Here is a 19038-nt window from a genome sequence, read left to right as displayed (position 1 = left end):
CAGGGACATTACTGATAACTCCTGTTGCTTCCTTCCAGGACAATCAGACAGACAGTGGGATGGTTCTGGCATCTGAGGAATTTGAGAGGATAGAAAACCGACACAGAAAAGAAGGTGGATTCAGGTACTCCTTAAGCCTAGCTGCTGAGGCTTCCCTGCTGCCAAATGCAGTGAGACCAGGAGGCAGCTCCTGGGATCTCCCCATAGGCTGCACTGCTTGGAACTTTCAGCTGTGGGCCCTGAGCCAGATAAGTCCATGTACTCCTTAATGAGAGGCAAAACACAGGAAGAACGGACAAGCCTGCTGTTTTCTAGGGTTAAAAAATATAAATTGTGCCCATCAATGAGAATGTGCCTGTTAAGATAATGAGGCACAGTGGAGTGACGGTTTTAATGAGACTGTTAATGCTTATTGACATTTTCTGGTGAAATGTGGCAGGGCTTGCTCAAGCAGTGGCAGATGGGATGGGCAGAAACTATGTAGCTGCCAAGCTCCTCCCTCAGCCCTGACCCATGGGGTCCAGGGCCATGATGTGGTGGCGCAAGGATGGGGCAGGCCTTAGGAATTCCCACATGCTGACATGAAGTCTGGCAGATTGAGCTGGCACTCAGTGCTGAGGATGTTATGGATGGTTATGTCCTTGACCCAGGCTTTGAAAGTGGGTGAGAACCCGTATAGCTCATCTCTGCCAGAGCAGGCTGAGACCTTGTCTCTGTGACAGTGTGTTGAGCAAGCCATGTCACCTCATAAGTAGACAAGGCCAGTCCCAAGCCTCTTCCTCACCTCCTCTGCCTCCCAACATCAGATTGGACTGGTCATTGTCTTTTCTCTTAGCCATAGCCCTGTGGCCTGTCTACTCTTGTATCACACAGTCTCCTGCTTCCTGTCCTTGTCCTCTTTTCCCTAAAGCATGTCCTTGTTGTGTCCTACACCTGGTGTCCCATCTCCTGGAAACACTACCCTTAAACTTCTTGTTGAGTATGTCCCTGCCCCTGCTCTTGTGATTTCTTGGCAGTCACCTGCTATTGGCAGTCACTGAGATGGGACATTAGACTTCCGCCCACATCTTTGTCATCTTCCTTTGTTTCTTTACCCCATCCTGGCACTTGGTTTGTATCAATTTCTGCTACTCCTGCCAGGTCTAGAAGCAATTAAGGCAATGTCTCTTGTCTCTCCCTACTCATTGGGATGCCAACCCTTCCTTGTATCTAGAAGGTATCCCAAAGGTATCTAGGAGAGCTGAAGTAAGTGTTCCAGCTTATGTGTAGATTTGTCACAAAATAAACAGGTTGTGTTTAGATTTGGAGCAAGGCCTGGTGATTTGAAATGGAGGTGCAAGTCCATTCCTGACCCTGCCTCTGCTGCATGCATTAGAAGATGAGATTTTCTGAAGCTGGGATTTCTCTAAGCAGGACAGCGGCTTTCTGGGAATGCCAAGGTTAATTCTGTGTCTCTCTCCCTCACAGCAGTAAAGGGCCCAGTCGAACCTTGGAGCTGTCAGGGGAACAGTCAGACCTGCGGGGCAGATGTCGGCCGTCGTATGGGTCCCAAGTCGGAGGCCAGACTTTTTACAACAGTGAATATGGGGAGCTGTCGGAACACTCTGAGGATGGCAGCTGCACCCCCCCTGGAGAGGGGGCCAGTCCCCCCAGTCTCCACGCTTCCTTCTTCTCCGAGCAGTACTAATGGCACCAGGCCCTGGAGGCAACTGCAAGGCCCTCCAGGCATGTCATCAGGGTCACTCAGAGCTTCTCCTTCAACCTATGCCCAAACCCAACTGAGAACCTACCCCAAACAGATGGGGAACACCAATGTCCTTGGAACCACAGCATGAACCATGCAGCACCTCCAGCTGCAGTTTTCCTGTGCCGTGACTGGAGAGAGCACATCACTGATTCCTCATATTTCTTTTATTGCGGCACCTCAGACAGATGCATTCTGCCCGAGAGTGGGTGCCTGTGTTCAGCACTATGGCACCTTCTTCCTAACATCCAGCCTCCGTTCAGATCAGCTTCCCATTCAAAAAGCCCATTTCAGGTCAGATATAAATAGATCTGTCTTAGTCTCAAGTTTCTTCCTGGTGTGCAGCCTGAATGTTTTTCCTTGGATTGCTTCCTCCTCCCCTCATCATGATGTCAGCTGCTGAGCTGTGGAGCAGAATCAAAGGGAAGAAATCCCTAGTGGTATTAGCAGCAAGAGCAGGACATTTTAAAGAGATGTACAGAGAGGTCCCGAGGGATCTTTGTAAATGTTCATACATGCTGCTCATCCTGAGTAGGTGTCAGCCTCTCCATCTCCTCTGCAAGCAACACCCACACCCCTCTCATATCTGCTGTGGGGAAACCTGTCTTATCACTAGGGTTATTTTAGCCGTCTCAACACAGCTAGTGCTGAGTAGGTCATCAGCAGATGGCTGGAGTGCTCCAGGTGAGATAAACAGCAATTTTTTTTGCAGGCCGTGTGCAAAACAGGTTCTTTTATGATCTCTGCTGGGAGCAGGTTACTCACAGGTCTGCTGCTCTTGCCTTCTCCTTCTCCCAGAATGGTGCTGAGATCATTTGTTGCTTGAGTGAGAAATTAAAGCAAAGCTAGGTTAATTTGGGCTGGCTTCTAAACATAGAGTTTGCTGGGAGGAAAAAGATCAAAAGGGCAGGGAGTGAAATGTTTATTTTCAAGCTGCTGCAAAGCATTTTGGAAACAATGGAAGGAACAGTGCTCCAGCAATAAGGTGCTCTGGGTTTCATCCCCTTGTGTGTTGACATCACTGAACACAGGGAGCCCAGCACCTTGCCAGGGTTCAAGCCCTGATTCTCCTGGATGGACAGTTTGCACCATGACTTTTCCTGTCTCCCAAGTTCCCTGACTCAAAGGAGGCACTCTCTGCCCAGCGGGCTTCTCTCCAGTTTTTTTTGCAGAGCTTCCCGCAGAGCATACCCGACTCCAGAGGATTAAGAAACAGTTATTTGCTGAGGAAATATCTCCTTACTTTGGTCTTCTATTTCTAAAAGAATTCACCATGTGAATTCAGAGCTCTGGGGAACCTCCTCAGCCCCTCTCTATAGATTTCTGTACTGCTGCCTCACCACTTCCCACCTACTTCTTTCCATCCTGCTCTCAATCCAAGAGCTCAGCCGCAGAGCACGGTTACATCACCGCCTCAGGAGTCTGGGTGAAAAGGCTCGTTTGAACAGCTTGTCATCATCTCTTCTCCCACATGCCCGTGGCTGGCAGAGCTCTGTGCACCAGGGCATCTCAGCACCAGGGAATTACTGCTTGTGGGCCACACCTCTGTCACAGAGCCAAGGGTTTGGACTTGTAAAACTGTGTTTCCTGTCAGATGTACAGCTTTCCCAAACTGTATTTCTTTTCCAGCAGAGGGTTTTACGCGTTTCCCGACGTAAGCCTGTGAGTCCTCATGGATGATGTTGCCAAGTCTTAATTATAGCTCTCCACACAAGTGTAATGGGGAGATTTATTTAGCACATGGGAAAAGCATGCCTGTCATTCAGGTTCTCTAAGCCTGTGCAGCTTGTTCAATGTTCTACTCCCTTTTTGTGTCAGAAGGATGACATGGCTGCAATTTCCATGGCAAAAAAGAGGCACAAAACCAGACCAGCTTGAGCCAAACTGGCTAAGGATGTGGAATTGGAAACTGCGTATGACAATGAATTCCCTGACTTCTACTGGTGTCCCCTGAAGCTGCCAGGAATTTAAGCATCTTTAAGTAATTGTTACGACTCAGTAAGAATCATCTGGCAGGAGCTGCTGGAGAGCCAGGACAAGGAAGTAGGACAGCCAACAGGGTGTAGGTCAGATCAAATTCTCCTGCCCTCATCTTGCCCTGCTTTTTGAACTGGTGGTTCCCTTGGCAGAAGGAAGGCTGCATGTGACTCGCGCTGCTCCTAACTGGCATTGACAGAGGTAGAAGGTGACCAGCTGAGCTAAATTCAGGCTGCTCACTGGGTGATGTGAGTCCACAGGACCCAGACTCTTGTTTCCAGTACTTCATGAAGAGTTCTCTGCCTGGAAACAGCCCCATCTGGGAGAGGGCCCAAGAACAAAATAATAGTTGAAAACCAGAATTTCAAAGTACCTGTTAGTCCCTGTCCATATACAAGGGGTAGGTATATCCCAGCAAAGCAGGACATTTGCTGGGCGTGGCAGGATTCCTCATCAGAAAGGGGACAGAGGCATCTTAGTGCCCAGGCTGGTCATCAGCATGGACATCCAGCCAGTACAGCTGCACTTTTTCTCTAGGTTCAGCTGTAAATTGCTCACAAGTATCCTTGTGGAGAAGGGTTATGTTGTTAAAACCATTGTTAATGATCCCCTGCATCACCCTGGAGAAAGCACTTCTGTGTCATCTGATTTTTGAACGTTCAACTCCACAGAAGTTTATTTTCTCTCTCTTGCACCACCTAGATGGGGGGGTGGAATCAGATCCTATTGTGTCTGTGTCAACAGTATTGCTTGAACAATGTAGCCTGATAGGAGCAAAATCTGGCTCCTCTTCAGACACCCCTGCTGATGAAGAACAACTGAAGTGTGGGATATTGAAGAGCTGTTGAGACAATTGTACTTTTGCTCTCTAAAGGTATACTAAAATTAGATGTGCAAACCTGATAACCCTTCCCATTCTTCTTGAATTGTTTCTGGCTTTTATTTTTTACAGTCTCCAGATAAGCATGAAGTGAAGCTGGTCTGTTTTGGTTTTAAGATGTGAGAAAGAAGTGTTGTCTCTCTTTCCAGAGCAGCAAGGGAGTATTTCAATGTTTAAAACCCAGGTTTTGGTATATGTGCCTGCTCTGTTCAAAATGCACTCTCTGATTCATTTTGTTTGGGCTTCTTACTGGAACTCAACATTGAAGCTAAGCTATTTATCATCATCACCTTCCTCTAAAATGGTTGTTTCCACTCTGTGCTCAATCTCACTTTTCTTTACAAAGTGTTGGCGTTGAGAGGACATTCCTGAAAACAAAGTGTTGGGTCCCCTACTTGCAAATACATGTGTGTCTCTGAAGAAAAACCTGGGTTTTCTTATCAAGTAACTCTACATTTATATTGCAATATTTTAACCTGGTACCTGTTGTTGCTCTAGCAGCATTCAATGTTTCAGTGGGCTGCCTTTGAAGCAAGTAGGCTAAAACAGGGGTTATGTGTGAGTACAAAGCATGGTCTGTGTGTGTGTGAGTGTGCTGTGGGTGAGTGTGTGGGTATTTGCACGTGAGTTTTCCTACCAGTGAGCGTTATGTGAGTGATTGTAACTCACGTTGAGTCCTGTCTCTGGAAGTTCACGGTTATATATCAAACCACTTAGAACACTGCTTCCTTTCCTCTTCTCCTATAGTACTTGTTATCCTTTGTCATTAAGAGTTTTGTTGTAATATCTAAATGTGAAAATGAATAAAGTCATAACTGGCAGCTGCTCTCTGGTTCCTGGGGCCACCTCTGCCCCTGGGGCAGCCCAGCCCTGGCCCAAGACATCGGCACATTTATTATTTTTACTTTTGTGTCCATTTGCATTTCTCTGTGTCCCCTCGGAAACAGCTGGATCTTGCAGCATTTCCATCCAGGATGAAAGTCTGTCTTTTCTCATGGTGAAGTCAGATTCTCTTTGGTGAAGCTCGCTGGGAGAAGCAAACACAGCTCCCACCCCACCAAAGGATCCACGACCCTTTCCTGTCACCTCAGCCCTGGGGGTCTCAGCCCTGGAGGTCTCCAGCCTTCCCATCCTCATTCACCACACCAGGGGAACCAGAGACCCCCGAACCCCCCTTCTCCTCAGGGAATCAAGCCCTTCCTGGACGCCCTTTCTCAAGGCAACAACACCCCTCGGACTCCCCTTCCCCTCATGGTACCAAACCCCCACAGACCCCTCTTCCCAGCGCATCAACATTCCCCCCCCCCAGGACCCCTCTCCTTCTACGGGCACCCAACCCCGGCTCGGTCGGTTCTCCTCACGGCACCGACCCCCCGGACCGGACCCCCTTGTCATCATGGCACCAAACTCCCTCCCTTCCCCTCACGGCACCGACCCCCGGCCCGCGGGAGCCCCTGGCGGTGCGGCCGGCGGCCCGCAGGTGGCGCCCTGCCCCGGCGGCCGCGGGCCCCGCGGGAAGATGGCGGCGCGTCTGTGGCTCTGTCACAGCCGAGCTGAGGGCGGCAGAGAGGCAGGAGCGGCATCGCGGCTGAATGAGGTGTTCGCTGTGAAATGGGACACGAGTGGATTCATGAGCATTCCCCTAAAAAAATATAAATCAGCAGGAGTTCAAGGAACGCTCAGGAACAGCTCCCACGTTACCTCTGGGCGGACCTGTGAAGGCATCAGCACCATTTGTCTGACTGAAATAATGTTCCCTGAGGAGCCCTCAGTGGCAGAGACACAGCTGAGGGGACAGAAGGGGGACATCTCCACTCCTCTCCATCATCATCCATTCATCCAGCTCCACCATGGGGTGAAAGCATCCAAAAGGAACTTTTAATTTTCCTTTCCCTATCCAGGTGCCTGTCTATCTGGGGAATGAGGAGATTGAAGCTGTTCTACTGATGAAATATCCTATTTTGGTGCATCCAAAATAGCAGTGCTTGGCTGCTCCTCTTCTGGGACCATGAGCTGTCCCCCTTAGCTGCTCCTCACCTTCTTTCCAGCCCATCCATAGGGCAGGCTGGGAGGCAAGTGAGGAACAGCTTCCCAACTGTGTGAGCGGGGATGGGGATGGGGATGGGGATGGGGATGGGGATGGGGATGGGGATGGGGATGGGGATGGGATGGGGATGGGGATGGGGATGGGATGGGGATGGGATGGGATGGGGATGGGATGGGGATGGGGATGGGGATGGGGATGGGGATGGGGATGGGGATGGGGATGGGATGGGGATGGGGATGGGGATGGGGATGGGGATGGGGATGGGATGGGGATGGGGATGGGGATGGGGATGTGGACAGGGACGGGGATGGATCCAAGGAGGCAGCCTTCACACAGGCATTGGAGCATCTCTCTCCATCAGAAGCACAGTGCACAGGAAACCGGATGGGGCAAAATAAAAACCAGCCATTTCACGCGGTTAGCAAAGAACTGGGGATGCTCTAGCCGGGCTCTTTGTTTTGCTTCTGACATAGCCAGTTAAAACTTCCTCAATGCTTTTCAAAAGTGCTTTGAGATCCTTCTCTGAAGGTCAGCACAGTGATAGCAAAAAATTCTCAGGCTCCCAGGACTTCTTGGCCCCTTCTGAGGACATTTCGGCAATAAAGCACATGAGTTTGCATCAAAATGATGCAGAGCTCTTAGTGCTGAAAAATCAAAGCAAGAGCAGCTCCAAAACATGTTCTGCACACTGCAGTGTGTCAGCCACAGCTCTTGCCCTCTGGCTAGGGTGAAAGTTTGGGTGAAATGAGGAGACAGTCAATAGCATGTGGTTCCTCATGCTATTGACTGTCAGCATGTACCAAGAATGGCAAAATTAAATTTTAAAAAAATGTAAGCAGAACATTCAGTTGCTGCTTCAGAATCATTTCCTGGATCGTATTGACATTTCTACAGAGCTTTGCAGAAACAGCTTCTCAGAGGATTTTACAGAGCCACATGTGCCTTTAGCAGAGCCTGTACATCCCTTCTGCTCCAAGATGCAGGTTTGAAAGCATGCTGCTTTCCTCGGAAAAGAAACAGGTTTCTCCAAGAGCAGGATAAAACTACTTGTATCTCAATGAAATAAATAAGACTGGGCTTCAACAGTGTTATCTTATATGTGTGTGTGAGCAGGTGCATCACAAATGAATAAAATACAAAAGCTCCCAGAAGAAAACAAGTTAATAAGATGCATAGGTTGAACACCAAACTTATCTGAGGGCCTTCCCGTGCAGCTGGGGAAGTCACCAAGGAGACCATATCTCAAAAGAACAGCTCCACAGCCATTTTTCAAAAACTTAGAAAATATCCTAACTCACAGTCCTGCAGTAATTGTTCTCTTTGCTGTAACTAATTTTCAGTTAGTTTGTCTTGCAAAGTCCAAGGAGGCCATTACGCTATTTTGTTACATCTCCCAAGAGGCTGAAATCCTTAAAACTATGTTAGTTGATCATTCATTAAATCCTACTTTACTGTATTTCCTGGGATTAATATTTATTAACAATATTTGAGTGTTTGTACAATTTCCCATTTTAGTACGTCAGAAAGGAGTAACGCCAAACAGGGTAGGAATGACCGAAACCTGACACAGAGGCTGTGCTGTTCCTGCCCCAAAAGCCCATTCAGTTCTACCTGGACAGACTGAACACATTCCATCTGGTTTTCACACACACAGCTCTTTCACCCCCTATTTCTGACATGCTTTAAAACTCTGTATCTTTTTGGCAATCAGCACTCCTGAACTGGAAATATTTTTCTGAAAAGATGCCAAGGAGTGTGTATGTGTCCCAACATCTTTAGCTGCCCCAGGGAAGGTTTAAGTTGGACATTAGGAAGACTTTCTTCACAGAACGGTGATTAGAATGGACTGCCCAAGGAGGTTTTGGAGTCACCGTCCCCGTAGATGTTTAAGGAAAGACTGTATGTGGCACTCAGTGCCATGGTCTAGTTGACATGGTGATGTTTGGTGACAGGTTGACTCGATGCGGTCTTTTCCATCCCGTGGTTCTGGACGTTGTGATCTAATTCCTCGGGACCCGCGGGTGGCTGCAGCCCGGTGTCACCGCAGCCCGGTGTCACTGCTGCGACCCCCGCGCCAGCTCCCACCGCCGCCCGGTCACGCCCACAATGACATCATGCACAGTGGCCCCGCCCTCTGGGAAGGCCCCGCCTTCTGAGGGAGTGGTCGGCGGCCAAGCTCCGCCTCTCGCCCTCGTGGCGCGGGGCGGGGCTTGCGGCGCCTGCGCAGAGCGCTGAGCTGCAGTCGAGGCGCGGGCGCGGAGCCGGTGGTGGAGCCGCTGGACGGTGCGGGGCCCTCGCCGTCCTCGGGGCGAACCGGGCATGAAGCGACGGCTGCCGGCTGCAGACGCCGGGCTGGGCACTGAGCTGCGCCGCCTGCCGCACTAAGGCGGCGACGAGCCCCTAGGCGAACCGAGGCGGCGCGGCGGACCGAGTCCGAGGGGAGCCCCGCGGCTGTTCGCGAGCGCGACTGAGGCGGCAGCCGCGGCTTCTGCCGGCAGCCTCCTCTGGGCTGGCGAGGGGCTGCGCGGGGAGGGGGCCGCGGCACCGCCCCCGCCTCCTCCCCTCCCCTCGCCCGGTCGGAGCTTCCCCCGCGGCGGCGGGCGGGCCGTATGAGCGCCGCACTCTGAGGAACCGGCCGAGCTCGGCTTCCCCCGAGCAGCCTCTCCCGGGAGCCGCGGATCGGACTCGGCTGGGACCTGCCATGACTCCCCTGGCTCCTCCCATGGCATGAGCCCGAGCTCTCCTCCCCGCTCCGCCTGCTTTTGGTCTCTCTCCGCTCCTGGGCTGTCAGATGGGATAGGACACACCCGGGCGTGCGGGGCTCGACGCTGCCGGGGGCGAGCGGCGGAGGCAACCGGTGACGGCCGTCGGCTCGCCTGGAGTCGAAGATGAGCTGGCGGTGGGCTCGCCAGCACTGGAACGGCGGCTCCTCCGTGCTGCTGTTGCTGCTGCTGTGGCACGGCCGGGTCTGGCCGGCCGGCGCCGACAACGCCAGCCAGGCGTACTACACCGCACTCATCAACGTGACGGTGCTGAGCCCCGAGCGCGGCGGCCCCACGCTGCTGCGGATCGACCGTGGCCGCTACGGGCAGGACTCCCCGAAGGTGGAGGTCAAGGGGCTGCTGGTGGCTCCCGTCCCTATCAACGGAGGTAACGCTTCCCTCGCTCGCTGCCGGGTGGTTGGTCCTTGCCTGGGCTGGGCAGGCTTTCCTAGAGAGCTCTGACAAACGAGGAGGAAGAGCTTGCCCAGAGAAAAATAAAATAAATCCATGATTTGAGAGTGTTGGCTTGAATAACGGCTCAGCAAAGCATAATGTGCTTTCCAGCATGGATTCCAGTAGATCGGTTGTATTGAGCGGTGAAGGTGTTATTCCTCAACTAATTACGGAGAGAGTAGCGATAGTTGACAGTATTTGGTTGCAGCATTGCCTTGAATCTCAGAACAGCTGCATAGCCATCTCGCTCTGCATCTGGATAGCTTTGCAACTGCATGAAGTCACAGTTTTTCAGTGTGCAATTCCTAAAAACACTGTTTAAGCTGCCCATCAAGACTTGGAAGGACTGAGGCTACCAAGCTGTTGCTCTTACCATAGCCAGCCCAAAATGCACTTGCTTGCAGTATTGAACACTGGCTAGTGTGTCCAAATCAGTTTCCTTTTAATTAAACAAAGCCGTTGTCAATCAGTTCTTCTTTTGATAAATGTTATGGTTTATAGAGGACACTAATTTCAACAGCTGAGAGTATTGTCATGATTTTTGCCTGAAGTGAAACCAGTATCTTCAGTAAGAGCGATGTAGTTTAATAGTATCTTATTATGAAAACCATTCTTGACATTATCTATACTGCCATCTTTAAGAAATGGGCCCCTTGATGGAATACAGTGGTCCCAACCTGCCTCCTGGACAGTAAACATCTGAATGATGTATTAAGTGAAATATTGTAATCAGTTAAAACTAGAGTCTAAGTGGTGAATACTAAGAGTGTTTTAGAAGAATTGATAGCACAAAACTACTGGTTATTAGAAGCTGTAGAGAATTTGCCGGATCTTAAGATCAGGAAAATACTTTGATGCTTCTTCAGAAAAAAATGCATTCTGCTAGGCAGCCTCTGTAAGCTTTTGGTCCCGATGGATCAGGCTGTGCAACAGCAGGTGCTTGCCAGTCTCAATGAAGCTCTGCAAAATATAACTAGAATATATTCTTGGGGTAGATTTTGGGGTGAAAGGGTGAGGAAGCAGAAATTGTTGAGGAAGTCTGCTCTAAAATGATTTTTCCTTGTACTTCAAATCCTGTCCATCCACTGACATTAAATATGCTGCAGTTGTTCTTCTGCTTCCTGATATTCTTCACATCCCCACACAACCCCCTTGAAATCAGGAGTCTGTCCTGAAAGTTTTAGGCATGTAAACACTGTTACTATAAGTAGTATTTTAATGGGTTTTAAAATACTGCCTTTTAATACATACAAGGTATCAAAGCACTTTATTTTTTCTGGGCTGCATTATTTGTCAGGAAAAACTTTTGATGTTAATTTCTTTTAATCTGCCTCTAACTTTTTCTGCTTTCTTTTGATATGCCTTACTAAGGTGCAGTTTAAACACTGAGGGAGGCTTTGACAGCATTTTCACAGGCAGCTGATAATGAGAAGAGCTAAATAAAATTATGAACAGTCTATAAACAGTATTTTTATACCTACTGCTAAGTACTATGATGAATTACTTTCTTGAGAAAGCACAGCAGGAAGTGTGAAAATGTCAGACCTGACATGGTTTGACATAGTGCAGTTGTTAAAACTTTGTTATCGGTTTGGGGGGAAATTCAGTTTTACCCTTCTGTTTCATAAGAGACAGTTTAAAGCCAGCACAACAGCAGTTGTTTTCCTTATTCTTAGTTACTCTGAATTGTTCTGTGTAGATTGTTATATATTTACATTTTATTTGATTTTTGCTGATGTGCCTGTGGTTTTAAAATGTTTCATTTAGTAAGAAAGATTGGAATATTTTATGCTTTTAGTTAAACTGTTCTTGAACATCTGCTTTTTTTTATATTCAGATTTGATAAAAGATGATGCAGTCTTATTGAAAGTAATTGTTTTCATGTTTTTTTAATCAGCCTGTTAATATTGCTGGTGAAACTCGTTTGCAAAATTTTTTCTAATAGCTATCAACATGAGTAGCTGCCAGCCACTGCTCTTAGAGCAGTAAATGCTGTACCCCAGTTTTCATGTATCCTCAGAAGAAAATGACTCTACAATTGTTAGCAACTTTATTTGAAGGTACCTTGAATTTGAAATTGCTGTGATGTCAAGCATTCACCCATTTATGGGCTGTCTTTGAAATCTTCACAAATGTGGGTGATCTGTTAGCACCTTGATGGCATGGACTGTTTTAGAGCTGAAGTGTCCTTAATTTCACATTTTTGCATGCTCCGTGAAGAATCACAGAATCACAGAATGGTTTGGTTTGGAAGGGACTTTGAGGATCATAAAGTTCCAATCCCCCTGCCATGGGCAGAGATGCTTCCCACTAGACCAGGCTGCCCAAAGCTCTGTTCAGCCTGGCCTTGAACACTTCCAGGAATGGGGCATCTTCTCACATCCCTTACTCGTTGCCTGCAGGGAAATAAATGAGTTTACTATTTCAAGATTCGGGGCCAGTGATCTGCTGCTGACCACACATAATTTGTAATTTTAAGTGTTCTGTTTTTGACCTCTGTTCTTGAATGCCTAATATTTTATGTACTGCTTTTTGAAGATGCCAGCTCCATGTGGTCACCCATCCTTTAAATCTCTGTGCAGCAGGATAGTCAATCACTTCTCCTGTTTCTTTAGCAGGATTTCTTTAATGGAATTCAACCTTGTCATGTTAATACATGTATTGAAACTCTTTCTATGTTCTTTTTATAGAGCTTGTATGAAATTGATAGGGGCTTTCAAAGGCAGTGTTCCCCTGGGAGTGGGGTGGCAGTAACTGGCATGACCGCCTGTGAATGTCACTTGTGAAAGTGCAGCTCCAGTGAGCTCTTGGTCACAGTTGGCTGCTGGGTGTACATTCAGCAGCTGTGTGGGCTTATTTTTCCAAGCATATTGAATGCATGATAGCAACGTAGTTTCTTTATTAATCTCTCTTCCGTTCTTCTGCTTTGAGTTGCTTTTCTTACCTCCTCTAACTTGTTAATCTCTTGTCATGACTTAATTGCTTATTAGAAGAGCTTTTAAACCACTTCTGGACATGAATGCTTGCAGATTCCAAAAAAAAAAAAAAAAAAAGCTCCTCTTGTTGTGCATGGAAGGATAAAAGTGAAATGTGTCTTCACAGCCTGATGCACTGATGCAGATTTTCTGATAGTTTAGTTCAGTTTTATAGTTCCTTTAGTGAGGTTCCAGAATACTTCTCAGTCCCTTACTCTGTTATTTGTGACTTAGCGCAACCAGACTTTTTCATGTAATCAGAGTGGTTTGGGTTGGAAAGGATCTTAAAGATTGTTTAGTTCCAAGCCCCCTGCCTTGGGAAGGGAACCCCTCCTACATCAAGTTGGTTGAAGCCTTGTCCATCCTGGCCTTGAACACTTCCAGGTCATTTCAGCCCAGTCCTCTCAAGCAGCTGCCTGGATGCTGCTGGATGTCTGTACATGCACCCTGCAGGTGTTCAGCCCTGTGCCACTCCAATGACTGATGCTTTTACTCTTCTTTGGTACTGGGTGCCTGACACCAGTTGTGGTGCAGACCTTTAGGTGTCAGGCATATTTCCCTTGCCATGGCAAGCCAAGCTAGAAGCCACTGAGTACTCACCTCAATGGTTCTTGGTAGAAACTGCGGTGCTTTGTGGCTTAGTTCCCTCAAAAACATTTTTCGTGGGGAGCAGGACTCTTTGTGGCTGTTGAATCTGGGTTATTGCTTTTGGAGTCCAGTGTGAGGACTGAAAGTTCAGTCTTGTGTGCTCTGAAGAGTCCCCTTGCAGGACTTGCAGGGAGGTAAGGTTTTGTGCACCTTGGTTGGATTGGGAAGCAGGCAGGATGACCAGGACTGGCAGTGGAGCTGATAGGAAGGGAAGGAGCAGCAGAGCCAGACTTGAAATGTTAAAATTCACTGAGCCAGTAGGTCAGGAATGAGTGGGTGAGGAGGGATGGAAAGGGATGGAGTCTAAAGGGCTGGCAGGGAGGTGGTGGTTGTATGAAAGCTGCTTTGGAGAAGGAGCTCACAGAAAGGAGAGCTCTCCTCTCCCAAAGGGATATAAGGGTTGGGGCTTGGCAAGGAGACTGAGAATGTGAGGAAAAATATATGTTAGAAAAAGGTGAAAGTGTGGAAGAAACAATATTGGCTCAGTGTTAGGAAGAAGGTATATCTTGTGCATAGTGCTGTAACTACAGCATTCTGTAGCATCTGGCACTTCATAAACATGTTGTGTGAACAAGTTCTAGCTACAGAAGGTTTGAAATGCCAGTTTCCTGGTAACTGTGGAGCTTTAGGCAGCCTTCAGACAGAAATTCTGGCCCAGAATCCAAACCAGTATGGCTTATAAAAATGCAGCAAGCAAATATATCAGTAGAGAAGGGGAAGAAGGATCTTGTGCCATGCTTCTGTCCTTCATGATTAATCTTTGTATTCAGCTTAATTAGCAGTCATTAATTGATAGCAAAAGTGGAGGTTATATATTGGAGTATATAGCCATAATTGTAGAATACTTACTGAGCTAACAAGATTAAATCTGAACTATTATAGAAGTGTTCTAAGCTTCAGTGATTTTCTTTTGTTTAACTTCCTCCCTGAAACTAGATTACCTCTTGTTCAAAGAGTTTCTTTTCATGCTAAAGCCAGCTTCAGTCAAAGCAATTACCTGAAAGAGCTGTTGAAAAGAAAATGTTGTTGTACATAACTCATTGATTCATTGGCACCACCTTATAAAGTAGAAATTATGACTGGCATGAATAAGGGCTGTATTGATAATAACACCAGTAGTAATGGAAAGAAAATATGTCCATTGCATGTATTAAGCCCTTATGGGATAGAAAATAACTAGTACCATTCCTTCAAATAATCCGTCAGCATTGCTGCATTGCCTCTGTGAATTTCCCAGGTGAATTCCTTTTCTGGAAATTTTATCACAGGATTATAATTAATGTGTTGAACAAAGCTGTCTTGTTTTACCAGTCAGGTGTTCTACATAGCACCTACCTGGTGCTATGTAGAACACCCTGACTAGCAGAGCTGTAGGGAGGGAACGCTTTGGGGTGCAGCCTGCATGGCACTGCACCTTCTTGTGTTCCTCTGTGGTTTCTTTACCAACAAGCCTCTTGATCTGCTGTCCCTTAACATACTAGTGGTGTCTCTCCAGCTATTGTATTACAGTGATTGAAGGTCAGACTTTAAATGATTTCTGTATGTGTAGCTGAGACAGACCAGCTCTGGCAACTGGTGCTGGATTTACAGAGTACAGTATTAGCTAAGATGAAATCAATAGCAAGATATCTGACCTTTAGAGGAAAAAAAAAAAAAAAAAGAAAAGAAAGAAAAAAAGCCCTGCATGGAATAAAATGGTTAATGCACAGAGAGTGGAATATTTCTGTGAAAAGGGGACAAAGTCTGATAACAGCCAGTGCAGCAACCTTGGCTGAAGGGTGGGGGGGGGGGTGTCGCAGTTGTGTTCAAAGCAGTGCAAGAACAGCAGGAAAACAGCATGAGAAAGAGCAAACCCGGGGACAGTCTGCATTCAGACAGGTGTGCACTTACGACAAAGCTGCTGCGAGCTGCCCTTTTTGTTTCATTTTTGCTCCACAAAATGGCTCCCTTTCCTATAGGGAGAAGGCTAAAACATGGTCAAGCAATTGGAAAAGGAAGGTACTGTGAGCTTGCCACTACTTCTTCAAAAGTTGAGGAACTGTGGTTGGATCTAATGCATCATTAACTATTTTTTCCCATAAATCCCTAAAATGCTGCCACAAACCTTAGTCCTTCAGCTGAAAGGGGTCTTGAATTATAAAAAATGCTCAAAGAAAAACAGTTATGCAAATTGAGCAGCCCTGTGTATTCTGCAGAAGGAAACTGAAGCACTCCTAAAGCAGAAAACAAACATGAGCCTAATGGTAGGTACTTAAATCACAGCTGATTCTTCTGTAAAGAGGCTCTTCTGTGGTGTTGGGACTTATGTCAGGAGGGGAGATATTTACAACAACATTGTACATAGCTCTTTAACCCAGCAGGCTGCCACTTTTAAACCTTCTAAACCAGAAAATTGGGGCTTTTGCCAACACATGATGCATAGATAAACACAGAGACCGGCAGGGTAAATAGCTTATATTTCAAATAAGCCAGAAGACACCTATAGGGAAACTTACTTAAATGGCTTTCTGTATGCTTATATCTTCTGAACTTCCATGAGTGGCTTCTTATCATATCTTTCTCTGTGCAAGTGGTTTGTTGTAGAATAATTTAATATGAAGTTGCTTTTCATTCTTGCAAGTAACATCAGTTTTGGGCCTCTCACTACAAGAAAGACTTTGAGATAGTGGAACATGTCCAGAGAAGGACAAAGGAACTGGGGAAGGGGCTGAAGCACAGGTCTGATGAGGAGAGGGTGAGGGAGATGCAGAAAAGGAGGCTCAGAGAGGATCTTCTTGCTGTCTAAAGCTCCCTGACAGGAGGGTGGAGCCAGGTGATGTTCAGCCTCTTCTCCCAGGGAGCAAGTGGCAGAGTGAGAGGAAACTGCCTCAAGCTGTGCCTGGAGAAAGTTAGATTCAATATTAGGAAAAATTTCATCACTAAAAGGATTGTCAGGTGCTGAACCAGACTGCCCAGGGCAGTGGTGGAGTCACCATACCTGGAGGGATTTAAAAGACTTCTAGAAGTGCTCACCACTAAACCATGTTCCTGAGTACCACAACAGTGCCAGATTACTGGTTAGACTCAATGATCTTAGAGGTCTTTTCCAACCCAAACAATTCTGTGATCATCCAGGTAATGCTTGCAACCTGTGTGTTGTTGATTCTAGTTGAACTTTGGATAGCAGATCATAGATGGCAGGGTAGTGGAGAGTGTCAGAGGTGATTCTGGCTGACCCTGTTCATGTGTGTCTCCTTCAGTGCCCACTGATATCCCTGACACCTGGGCTGTACAGGAGATGCTTCCTTGTAACCACCTCACTATTCTAGAAAGGTGACTGTGATTTCAAAACTTCCACGCTTTTCAGAGGATCTTCAGTCTATTGAAAAGACAAAGAGAATACCCCACATTTTTCACTATTGTTTCTGAATATTATTTAGTTAAAAGTGAAAAGATTACTTAACCTTTGTGTGCTGTAATAGAATGCTAATGCAAAGAAAAGTGGGTTGTGACTTTTAATTAAATCTAAAGGGACTTGCAGACAGTTCAGATTTATCTAAACCAACCAGATTTTCCTCAGTGTTTTTGTATTACTTAAATAGTACTGAGCTAATGTTGTCAGCTGTTAAATTTTCATCAGGGTATACTGAATACACCTTGTCAGGAATAACATGAGTGGTGTTTGTTGGTCTATATCTGGAAAGCTTTAATCTCTTAATATCTTATTTCCTAATTCTTTTGCTTTATCCAGTAACATTTCATAGCTCTGTCCACAGCTGAGAGAGACTTTGATCTCTACTGTGGTAGAAAATTTTGCACTCCTTTTCCCACCGATGAAGTTTCTGTTATCTCTCACTGCTTTCTCTATTGCTTTTTAAGCTAAAAATTTTCAAGCATACAAATTTCAAGGTGCCTGCATCAATTTGGAAAACGCTTCTTTCTCATTCAAGGTGCTCTTTGTTGCTTTTATGTTTTTTTCACTGTAATAACCCAACTGTGGCCGTTTTTGTTTTCACTTCATATTTTAGTTTGATCATGATTGTACTGAAGGAAACAGTACATAATCTGTGGGATTACTGTTTTTAATAACCCCATATATTTTAGGTAAATTTATGTTGGCCGTAGTGTCTACTTTCAGAGTTATTTTTGGCTGTTTGAGGGGATTCTGTGGAATTGTGGCCATTTAGAAAATGGTATTTTCCAACAGATGTATCATAACTGAGATTCTTGAATATGATTTCATGGGAGAAGGATGGGATTTTTAACTCTCAAGGCTTGAGGAACTTCCTATCACAGTCTGCTGGTGCTTTCCCCCTTCCATGTTTTTAGTGGAACAATTCCCCCATGTTTCAGAACAAGGGGGAATCCTTCATTAAATAGCTTTTATCTTAACAGAGGGCAAAAAGGTTGGTGGCACATGTGCTGTGTTGTGATTCTTTGTTTTCAAAAAGGACTGTAATTCCTTTCAAAAATACATACTGTTCTCAAGTTTAAGATTACAATGACAAGCTGCAAAAGTGCAGCATGGGCATGAACATGCTCTTGTGTGGTTGTTGTAGTTTGTGATGGCCATTACCAGTGCTGCAAAACGCTAGCAATTTCCACAAGGACTTGAGTAATGATGTCAGGGTAATGGAAGAAAACACTCTATAAAACTTGGCTTCAGGCATCTGTATTTCAGATTTTCCCTGATGCCTGTATGAAACAAAAATACAGCAAATACCCCTCCGTGTCTGAAATGTCTAAGACAGGCTTGAAAAACAATTGTGAAAAGGATGTGCTGGTATCTGGCTCCCCACCCTCCTTCCAGGGGAACAGGGAGAGGCACTTCTTGTCCAAATTAAGAGATGCAATGACTTCCTGTATGTCTGCCACAGTATAGCTTCATCTGCACTAGCTTTCTTTAGGCAAGCAGATTTTTTTTGTTTCAGAAAACATCTTCAGCTCTTTGAATCTCCTTTGTTATAGATTTTAACCTCAGCTATGTTAAACTGAGAGTGCTTAAAAAGGCCTTTTGTTTCCAGCTAATAAAGTAAACTGGATATTTTTTTGTGGTAGATTATTTTGCTGAAATCTCATAGTTGTGCTGAACTCACTTCTTGAAAAGGAAAAAATTATGGGAGACTTAATTTGATTTGGTTTTACATTGCAGAACTGTAGTGTTTTCTGAGCTATTATGCATGTAGATTGGTTTTTTATGTCTTGAAAAAAATCACTGTTTATCCCAACTATTTTTAGTAACCAAAGATTATTATACTCTTGGCATTGGAAAGGATAAATATATTTGCATTATAAACTGTTGTTGGCTCTAAATTAAAATCCTTTAATGATATGACCAGTGTATCAGACTAAACTGTGTTTCCAGTTGTGCAAACAGATCCGTCTTTCATTGGTTTCAGCTGCTGGGAAGTTCCTTCTGCCTTGGGTTTTGTGTCTTTTGTACACAGCTCTGTGGCTTTGGGTTGTTCCGGGATATGTTACACCATCAGAAGGGACAAAAGAGCTTTGCACACTGTTGAATTCAGACATCTGGCATTTGCCATTTCTGTTACTCTTTCTTTATACCATCTATA

The 19038-nt window shown here is 46.1% G+C and overlaps 2 protein-coding genes across 5 annotated transcripts in view; both read left to right on the top strand.

The window, feature by feature from the left end:
* FLT4 (fms related receptor tyrosine kinase 4) overlaps positions 1-5422 on the top strand; it is a 57895-nt gene extending 52473 nt beyond the window's left edge. The window contains exons 29-30 of one of the 2 annotated variants that reach the window (XM_050979696.1): positions 39-124; positions 1471-5422. In XM_050979696.1, the coding sequence (XP_050835653.1) occupies positions 39-124; positions 1471-1687 (303 nt within the window). In that variant the 3' untranslated portion in view covers positions 1688-5422. Of the gene's footprint in view, positions 1-38; positions 125-1467 lie in introns of both variants that reach the window. The other variant, XM_050979695.1, reaches the window with a different exon arrangement.
* Positions 5423-8883: 3461 nt separating this feature from the next.
* The window catches only part of RNF130 (ring finger protein 130), a 52406-nt gene continuing 42251 nt past the window's right edge, over positions 8884-19038 (top strand). The window contains exons 1-2 of one of the 3 annotated variants that reach the window (XM_018915474.3): positions 8884-9448; positions 9514-9798. In XM_018915474.3, coding sequence (XP_018771019.1) covers positions 9376-9448; positions 9514-9798 — 358 coding nt within the window. In that variant the 5' untranslated portion in view covers positions 8884-9375. Of the gene's footprint in view, positions 9799-19038 lie in introns of all 3 variants that reach the window. The other 2 variants (XM_018915473.3, XM_018915471.3) reach the window with 2 other exon arrangements.

The sequence above is a fragment of the Serinus canaria genome, chromosome 13 (genome assembly GCF_022539315.1).
Source record: "Serinus canaria isolate serCan28SL12 chromosome 13, serCan2020, whole genome shotgun sequence".
Taxonomy (NCBI): domain Eukaryota; kingdom Metazoa; phylum Chordata; class Aves; order Passeriformes; family Fringillidae; genus Serinus; species Serinus canaria.
The sequence above is the reverse complement of the archived record's forward strand: the minus strand, read 5'-3'. Positions and strand labels throughout refer to the sequence as shown.